This window comes from Magnolia sinica, chromosome 13 (genome assembly GCF_029962835.1).
Source record: "Magnolia sinica isolate HGM2019 chromosome 13, MsV1, whole genome shotgun sequence".
Taxonomy (NCBI): domain Eukaryota; kingdom Viridiplantae; phylum Streptophyta; class Magnoliopsida; order Magnoliales; family Magnoliaceae; genus Magnolia; species Magnolia sinica.
This window is the reverse complement of record NC_080585.1, coordinates 37,414,940-37,424,498: the sequence shown is the minus strand read 5'-3', so window position 1 is coordinate 37,424,498 and position 9,559 is coordinate 37,414,940. Positions and strand designations below refer to the sequence as shown.

Sequence of the window (9,559 nt, the reverse complement as noted above, 5' to 3'; positions counted from 1 at the left end):
TGGGTTATATAAATACCAACCCGATAAAATTTCGATCAGGCTCAGGTTTGACGTCTCGGATTGCTTGACCCAACCCAAACCTGATCGATATATAAGTTACTTATAAATTATAATTTTATTATATTGTAGTTGTTGTCCACCAGAAATTTGGATTTGCTTAATTTTTGGGATAACGTCATTAAATGATTTAACAAAAAAAAACAGATGGGCATGCAGTGTGGATATGGAACATATTTATCAAGGTATGTTGTCTTTTTAGTGTCTGCTATCGTTGCACCAAAATCGTCATTTAGGAACGCTTTTAAACCGTTCCTAAATTCTTCAGAAACGGTTTAAAACCACTTGGAGGGAACGGTTAGTAACGAAATTTTAGGGACGGTTTTAAACCGTTCTTAACTTAGTTAACTGTCAAATCTCATAACGGAATTTTAGGAACAATTTCAAACCCTGATAAACATACGAAATTTAGGGTCAAGGGAAATAAATTAACAGAAGTTTATTGCATTCCATCAAAATAGAGATTAATCCAAAGAAAAACATAAGCTAATCTATACAAGGCATTTGTTTACTAGTTCTTGAGAAAACAACACACTGAAGGTAGAAAGCATTAATTCTTTCAAGAATATGGTTCAAAGTTATAGGGGCCATCTATATATAAAAAGAAAAATTAGAGAGAGAGAGAGAAAGAGAGAGAGAGAGAGAGGAATCATTTACAAGCACCCACCTTTTCATGAAGTTTTTTAGAGCCTTCAGTGAGCCTTTCACGCTCCTTTTCTTCAAAAGAAATAATTCTATTGAGCTCTTCCAATCTATCTAGTTCATCTCCCTTCGGCTGTGATGCAACCTTAGGAGAATCCAGCTGTTTTTCAATATAATCGTGTTGTGTATTTAAACTGTCTATCTGATCAGAATGGAAAAATCAATAACGTCAAGAAGCTGGAAGCACTTTTAGCCAATGCTGGATATAAAATGTGTAAGTGATCTTTGAAGTTTCGGTAAAGGAAGAGTAGGGGAATGCATGCTCATTTTTCTGTTCCTCCTTTTTGACTTTTGGCTAATTCCATTTCTTAATGGGCTGTGGCTTTTTCTGGGGCCCGATAACGCCTCATCGCATCACCAATCCTGTCATAAACTGCCTATATCATTGACAAGCTCAGCAAGCTCTTTCTCAGCATTTGCAACAGCTTCTCCTGAAACACTAACTCGGATAGATGTCCCCATCTTACCACCCCGTGGCTTGCTTCCACCGCCAGTCATCGTACCTGCCTCGTCAAAGAGTGATCCATCCAGTGACACCACACGCCAGAATTCTTTGTTCCCACCATATGCTATCCTTGTGGCCTGATGATGCAATAGGAAAAAAAAGGGGGGTTACAAGGAGTTATTTATGGACTCAATCAGGAAACATACAGATTACAGAGAAAGAAACACAAGCACCAAATAAGGTCTTTTTAAATGAAATTGATGTCACCTTTAAATTTGATTGTACTCTTCAGGGAAAGACAGCGTAATAGATTTTACTCACACTAATAGATTCCCTTTTTCCTTTCAACAAGTAGAAACTATGCAAAGCAAAGTGTAAAATACAATACTCACCAACCAATGCAAAGATGTGCCAGTTCAACACCAAAATTAGCCAATATATCATTGCATTTGCTTCCATGAAAAGATGGAGCACCTCAGCATAGCCCAACTATCTATAATTGCATTGTGGCTGACAAAGGGTGCTTTGAATTTTGCGACAAACTAGGGGTTCAAACGTGGTTTTAAACCCTAGTTTACTCCATATCAGGCTAGACAGCATAAACAAAGTTGAAAATAACTTAAACAAGCCAAGTCAAGATGAAACCAACTCAGCTCACTCAAGAACAAAACCAAATCGACAAGGTTTCATACGATATTTAAAACCATGGGTGCAGAAAGTGGATTCTCCAACACCCATCCCAACTCTAATGTCAAGGTTGTTTCCCATGTGTCACCCCTTAATACATGTCAGTTTAGCATGGCAAAATGTTTCTACACATGTTCCTCGGGGTTTTGGAGCAATCCATGTAACGCTGCTTGGAGGACATTATGGAGGAAGGGAATGGAAGATCTTACTTGATTGAGGTCTTTAGCAACAACAGTATTCCCAAGTGCAGCAAAAAAGGCCACCCTCATCCTTTCATCCGCTACACTAACAAGATAAAAAAGGCATGGGACTCCTGGGGGGATTAACTTTCTCGTTAAGCTTATGTAAATGATGTGGTATTCCTCCTGCATGCAAGAATTGGAAAAAATAGGATTCACACTCAAGGAAAAAATATAGATGGTATACGATGAAAATATTCTGTACCAAAGACGATGCCAATGATCATTTCTACACATGGCTGCCGATTCTTATAATACCATATATCATGATCATCAACCTTGTCCTGGCTATTTGGAGTAGGCTATAATTTAGAATATTCAGGTTTCTGATTTGGATATTCTGGATCACTATACTTTGTAACAAAAGTTAAATTACAAAAGCATTCCATTGTATAGATGCTTGATCATTTCGGATGTGTTTGGTTGCAAGAAATATCATGACATTTTATGATATTTAGCACTAAATTAGACTGATTGATCATAACATAGCATGGAATTTCATGATGTTTGTGGCAACCAAATGCAGCCTCAAGCAAAACTTCTTTTTTAGTTAATAAAATGAATCAATTTTTGTGTTTTAGTTTTTTAAACAATCTGACAATACTTTCTTTAAGAAATTTATAAAATTTGAGTTGTCACAATGTTACTTATCCTTTGTGTCCTTGTTTGTATGCCTTTGAAAAATCTCAATAAAAGCATAGGTCTGATCAACAATTTAATCATCCACTTGGAGAGGGCCATCATGGATTGTGTTTCACGCAGACATTCTGCCATGAGTTGAAGCTCCTGAAAAGGTGGATTGTCATTGTTTCCTTGCATATACTTAAACCTGTTCAGGCAATATACACCTTGTGCTCCCTCCACATTTGCCAATATGTCCTACATGTTCTCATCGATCCTGCAACATGAACAGCGCATGAGCTTAAATGGCAAAGAGCAGCCATGGCATTACAAGCATTGGTAGCAAACACGCGCGTGCACACACATACAAATCCAACATGAAGTACCTGAAACAAGCTTATACTCAGAAACCTGAAACCAAAACATGAAAATAGAAACCTGAAACCAATTTGATTGGACAGTCAATACAATTTGAACTATATCGTGAGGTAAAGTGTATCTGGAACAAGCTTATACTCCTCAGAAACCTGAAACCAAAACACACATGATTAGTAACAGACCCATTCAGCACCAATTGTGCTCCCAAAAGACGGCTAAATATTTAAAATTGAACGTTTCCAAACTAAGTGATTGTATATGACTAGAATAAATAAATAAAAGTGATTGTATATGCCAACCATTCAATGCAACAAAGAAGGAAAAGTAAAGGCATCTAATGCTAACTAGATGATGCAACATCGCAACATTAAGCATGTAAGAGGAACGATGGAGACCCTGTGAGAGACTAATGAAAATGAAAGCCAATTTCGAATATGAAAAAGAGAACCAACTGAGAACAGTTGAACCCAGAATGGAAGACAATTCTAGAAGAATGTGATTTGCTAAGAAACCATGACAGGTGTGCTGTGTCCAGTTGTGATTGTAGCATCAAAAGTGAGAAATGGCAGCCTGCATAAAGGCCAGTTATGTTTTCCACTCTACCCCAAACAACAAGAGTATTGCCTGTTGAAATGTCCTCACACTGTATTGAAATAACCATGAAAAAGTAGTGCAAGCAAACATCAATTCACTGAAAACATGTGATAGAGAATCCCTCCTGAATGGGGATTCAAATTGGTAGGTATGACTGATTGATGAGTCCATAGACTTCCCAAAAAAAAAAAAAATTTGAACAGCTCCATAGTCTTCAAAATGATAGCTTCTTATATAGTACCCATTTGGGAATGAGATCCTGCAAAATTAGGCAGGCCCCATAACCTCCACATCAGATTCTGTCACACAAAGGCAGTTTCCCTGCATAATCACAATTATTTTAAGTTGGAAAAAGAAACTAAATGATTGAAAATTGTGATTGAAAGGAGAAAAGAGCTGCTAGCACCTTCAAATCTGACATGGAGGGCATGGGTTGTCAAAATTGACATTAGAGCTTAATCCTGAATCTGCGGGATCCCTGTCCAAAAGTACTTTCAATTTCACGAGGAAAAAAACAAAAACTAACAATGGTCACCATGATATAAGCATGATTTCACATGAGCCAAAACCATGTCATATAATATTCTTATATTAAGCAGCACCAAAGTCACAAGGGTGGGTATTTGGACTATTAGAACTTACATTAGACCCATTTTTTTTGGCAAATGTGATGCTTGATGGTTGCCCCGATTGCTTGTTGTGGAATCTTCACAAAAGAAATAGAGGTAGTATATGAGCCAAGTGTTTTTTCAGCATAGCATATCTAACCTGGATGGATAGAAATATTATTAAATTGAACAACAGTTCATGAAACGACTATAGTATAACCACAATGAAATGATAATCATGAAGCAAGTAACAATGTGTAGAACTTTTTTTTTCAGAAAAACCCATCTCAAATCCAAACTTTTTTTTCCCTTCCATGCAACAAAACAATCCATCCCTAACCCACATAAAAAATCTATGCACACAGTTTATGCCTCTGTAACTGCTAAAAAATGAGAGTAGCAACCTTTGGCGGAAGTCGTTCGATGAGGAGTAGCAATGTTTGTAAAACTGATCCGATGTACCTACAAAATTCATAGGCCATAAGCAAATTAGAAGGACTACACAGTTTATGGAGAATGGTGAGTATATTTACACTACCAAAAAAAGGAGCAAAATCCGTAACTATAGATCTTCCATCCACCATGGGCCCACCACAAAATCATCATGTCAATGTGGTCCGACTCATTGGATTTTGTGCAGAGGGATCGAAAAGGGCTCTTATCTATGAGTACATGCCTAATGGCTCTCTAGAAATATATATATATATATATATATATTCCCATGAAGGTAAGAGCAGCCCTTTGAGTTGGGAGAAGAAGTACCAGATTGCATAGGGGATAGCACGCGGGATCAAATATCTTCATCAAGGTTGTGACATGAAGATTCTACATTTTGACATCAAGCCTCACAACATTCTCCTTGATGACAACTTCAAGCCAAAAGTTGCCGACTTTGGGCTTGCAAAGTTTCATACTATTCCCAATACTTTGATTGCAAGTCAATGGTTCAGATGATTAAGAAAATGGAAAGCGTTAACAATACACACACACACACACACACACACACACACACACACACACATAAAACAGTCACCATGTGTTTTCAAACTAGAAGAAAGCGTTGGTCTAGAAACTATTGATGTTGAGGCTTAAAAAGAAACACAGCACGTGAACATTGGTATTGAATCTTTTACATATGAAAAACATTAGCAGGCATCAGATTTCAAGAGTACCAGTCCATAGCCAGTAGCTTCAGTCTAGAGGCTAGAACCAGACCAAAAGATCTTAGGTCCTGTAAAACTGCCCTGCATTAAGTAAAAGCATACTGATGAAATTCTAAAGACAAGATGGCAATATATTCATTACCAGAAAAAGGAAGGTCAAATACAAAACAAAGGAAAATGGAAAGCCTAAGATTCATCTTGAGCTCACCATCGTTAGCTTATAGAATTCCCTTCGGTAGTCAGCTTGGAGAAAATTTAAAGGAAACCCATTGTTTTAAAGTGTGAAAAAGGCTTTGAATATTTGTTTCTTTAGCAATTGAAGTGCATTGTGAGATTCTAGATCTTAGGAGAGTTGTTGTCATGCCAATATCTTGAGGATATGCAAGATCAAGTGCCAGGTGACTGGTGTCTTATGGATAGATGGGGGAAGAAATGGACCAAAAGCTTTTCACAGAAAGATGCACAAAAGGTTAAAATGGATATCACTGATGAAAACAATCTTAACCATTTGATCGGTGGCCTATAAACTGAAACTAGATAAACAGGTCAAAGCAAATGCACTCAATTTGAATAATGTGACAAAATGAGGCAAGTTTCAAAGGTTGAATTTCCACCAAACAACATTGCACCACTGGATAAGTTTCAAAGGAAAGAAACAGATGAGAGTAAGAGTCATGACTCACAGAGTCCTATAATTGGACACAAATTTTCTAGCTTTGCATAACTGATTCCCTGCAAGAAAGAAAACGAAACCCAATTAAGATCACCAAGAAATAGTTCTATTTCCAAATTCATTTCAATAAAATCCAAATCAGATGACCTAAAGAAGAGGAGAAAACAAGAAAAGAATAAACAATCTAGAACACACAATGTTCCTAATATCCAAGCTCCATTCCAAAGAAAATCTTTGAAACCATCGGTGTAATGCCAGAAAGAATAAACAAAATTTATAATAGACATTTGGCTTGGGAACGGCTTAATAATTTACAACCGTTCCAGAACCAAATGCATTACCGTTCCTAAATGGTATTTTTGGTGTAGTCATTTGCCAATGAAACAAGCCTTGAAATCTCTGAGTTATCAAACAGTCCATTGTACAATCTTAGCCCTTCAACAACATTGACCTACACAGAAAATACCAAGCTTTTTAAGCAATCCACAGTATCATATGAGAGCACAAAACACAATTTTCATACAGTATTTTAAAAGAATGATCTGAAGACTTGTCCTCAGCAAGCGCTCAGCCTCCACAAAATTCTTTGAGCGTGAATAAGAGCTGGCAAGGTTTAGAAGGTGGGTCACAGAACCTGGATGCTCTTTCCCTTTGTACCTTTTAGAGATCAGCAAACACTCCTCCAGTAGCTGCCGACCTTCATGCTCTCTTCCCGCAATATGAAGTAGTTCTGCCAAGTCAATCCTCATCTTTTCTAGAACATTGTCATCTAAAGCCATATAGTCAGAATCCTTAATAACCTGAAGACCCTTTCTATATGCACCAATAGCTTCATTGAGATTTCCTTTTGCACACATGGCATGGGCCAGGGAACACATAGCCATTCCTACTCTTCCATCATTGGCTCCATATAACTTTGTATATATGCTCAATATTCTCTTAAAAGAAATTTCTGCATCTGCAGCCTTTCCTTCCTTGATAAGAAGATTGCCAAGACCACATAAAGGTATCACAAGATCCTCACATTCCGCACCTCTGTTCATTTCCAAAATCATGACCGCCCGATGGTAGATCTCTATTGCTTTTGTAGCCCTTCCAATAAAGCTAAAGACCTTTGCCATTCCCATAAGTAGTGCGATAAGAATAGGACTATGCTTTCCAAACAGACTCTCTAGAATTTCAACATCCCGCCTATATGCAAGCATTGCATTCTCAAACTTCCCCAAAGTTGTATACATGCTTCCCATATGCATCAGTACTGAATCCAAAAGTGGCTCATCATTCTCTATGCTTCCCACTATCTCCCACAGCATCTCTAACAGACACTCAACAAACGCCAAGTCACCAACACCCATGTATCCCAAGGCTATGAGGTCAAGAATAGCAGCTTGCTCCATGCCTTTATAACCAGCATCAATCTGCTCTTTTACTGCTAAATAATTTGCTTGAAGCAGATCTATGGCATCATCTTTGTTCCCCATTGCCAGCATAGATTTGACTTCATTGAAGAACTCTTGCAGCTGTGTCTCAAAATCATTCAAATCATCCATGGAGATACTTGAAATATCAAGCAACGTCTTAGACCTCTTAAAGTCATTTGTAGCCAAAACACCAAAAGAAGGGTGAACTTCCTTGCATGTTCTGTTCATTTTCAGTGAGCCTTTTGAGGGAGAGCATTGCAAGCATTGCAATGCATGACCTATTCTAAGAGGTACAAGATAAAGCTTGATCTGGTGTTTGCGAAGAACTGCAAAATGCACCATGACCTTTCTGCAATGCTGCGGATGAAAATAGAGGCACTCTTGGGCCTTCCATTGTGATTTTAGGCAATTAGCCAATCCTCATGTTGGCCCACCAGATCAACGGTCCATATTACCAGCCATATTTTGCCACGTGTATGTTAACATCCCTCTGTCGACATTCCTCGGCATCTTCAACATTCAAAAAAATTCATATTCCCCAACCAGAAAATTCTAAATCCTAAATCGATTGCGACAGCACAAGAAACAGTTACGAGAATGGATGTATACTCATCAGGAAGTGAAAATAACAGCAGAAATTACGAAACCAATGCAAACGATGGAAGACCTAAACGGTTTTGGAAACCCTAGAATGGGGTTTTTGGCTTTCTTCTAGGGCAAGCTACGAAAGAGAAAGGAGGAGAGGAAAAAGTACGGAGAGACGATAGAAAGAAATGCAGACCAGTAGAAGGTGCGTGAATGGAAATGAAGTGCAGACTCCATTCCAGCATCGAGAGACAGTCCTGCTGTAAGAAGGGGTTGGGTGTACCTATCTGCACGCTGCTGCACTCACTCCCTCCCTTTAGCTTCCCCATTCAACCGTGGACGACGGATATGGAGCTGCTGCTGCTGCTTCTACAATGTTAGATACCCCATGTGTTGGGGACTGTCGTGGGATGGTGGAGAGTGAGAGGGAGATCGAGAGAGAGGGTTGAGATCGGGAGAGGGAGGGAGAGTGAGAGGGAGATCAAGAGAGAGGGTTGAGATCGGGAGAGGGAGATCGAGAGAGGGAGGGAGAGTGAGAGGGAGATCGAGAGAGAGGGTTGAGATCGGGAGAGGGAGATCGGAGATCGAGAGAGAGGGTTGAGATCGCGAGAGGGAGATCGAGGGAGATTGAGACGGAGACGGAGAGGGAGACGTAACAAATTGAGGATCTTAGGGCGTTTTGGGGTCAGGAAATGAAGAAAAACATTTCGTAGTCTGCGGTACGTTACAGTAACGTGGCTCTTGGGCCATGTGGGGTCCACTCAGAGTTACAAATAGAATCCATTCCGTCCATATGTTTCAAAATAAAACAGTAAATCATAATGATAATAAATAAGAACATCCAACATTCAATTAAGACACAAACAAAATAATGGAAATAACAGCAAATAACAGCAACTAGTCCAGTAAGTACCGTGTCAAATCAGGAACGGCTTAGAGCCGTTTCTGAACCAAAATTCCAACCATACCAGATGGACGATTTTGGTGTAGTGTATGTTTTCTTTCTTATTTATGATATTATTTAAAATTTGATATGTTGTTGATATTTGATAATGCTTAAAATTTGATACTCTTGAGTGTTAAAAAAGTAATTGTCCTGTATTTTAACTTGTTTGTTTAGAAAAAAGTGTAGTTCCTAGTAATAAATAAATACATATATAATTGATAAAATCATAGGCACAAAAAATAAGATGTGTATTAAAATATAATAGGCTAATGTAATAATGAAAATATTAACATGTATTCACCCGACCAATCTAATCAACCCGAGCTCGCTCGCTTGGGTTGAGAATTTCCAACTCGAGGTTAGGTTGGGTTAGAATTAAGGTATAGGAATGTTGGGTTGGGTTAAGGTTGAACACAAACCCAACCCAACCCAACCTGCCT

At 38.5% G+C, this 9,559-nt stretch overlaps 2 protein-coding genes and 1 long non-coding RNA gene across 3 annotated transcripts; all 3 read right to left on the bottom strand.

Annotated features, from left to right (window-relative positions):
* Positions 1-1,125: 1,125 nt before the first annotated feature.
* On the bottom strand, positions 1,126-2,225 carry LOC131224231 (structural maintenance of chromosomes protein 4-like). The gene is made up of 2 exons (XM_058219766.1): positions 2,101-2,225; positions 1,126-1,341 (listed from the first exon to the last, which is right to left on the bottom strand). Exons 1-2 carry the CDS (start codon positions 2,158-2,160, stop codon positions 1,126-1,128), a joined length of 276 nt encoding a protein of 91 aa, XP_058075749.1. The 5' UTR covers positions 2,161-2,225.
* A 1,229-nt stretch (positions 2,226-3,454) lies between these two features.
* Positions 3,455-5,231, bottom strand: LOC131224100 (uncharacterized). The gene is made up of 3 exons (XR_009160829.1): positions 4,614-5,231; positions 4,366-4,491; positions 3,455-4,201 (listed from the first exon to the last, which is right to left on the bottom strand). It is a non-coding gene; the product is annotated as an uncharacterized LOC131224100 (long non-coding RNA).
* Positions 5,232-6,658: 1,427 nt separating this feature from the next.
* On the bottom strand, positions 6,659-8,354 carry LOC131224230 (uncharacterized). The gene has a single exon (XM_058219765.1). It carries the CDS (start codon positions 7,928-7,930, stop codon positions 6,659-6,661), a length of 1,272 nt encoding a protein of 423 aa, XP_058075748.1. The 5' UTR covers positions 7,931-8,354.
* Between the last annotated feature and the right edge of the window lie 1,205 nt (positions 8,355-9,559).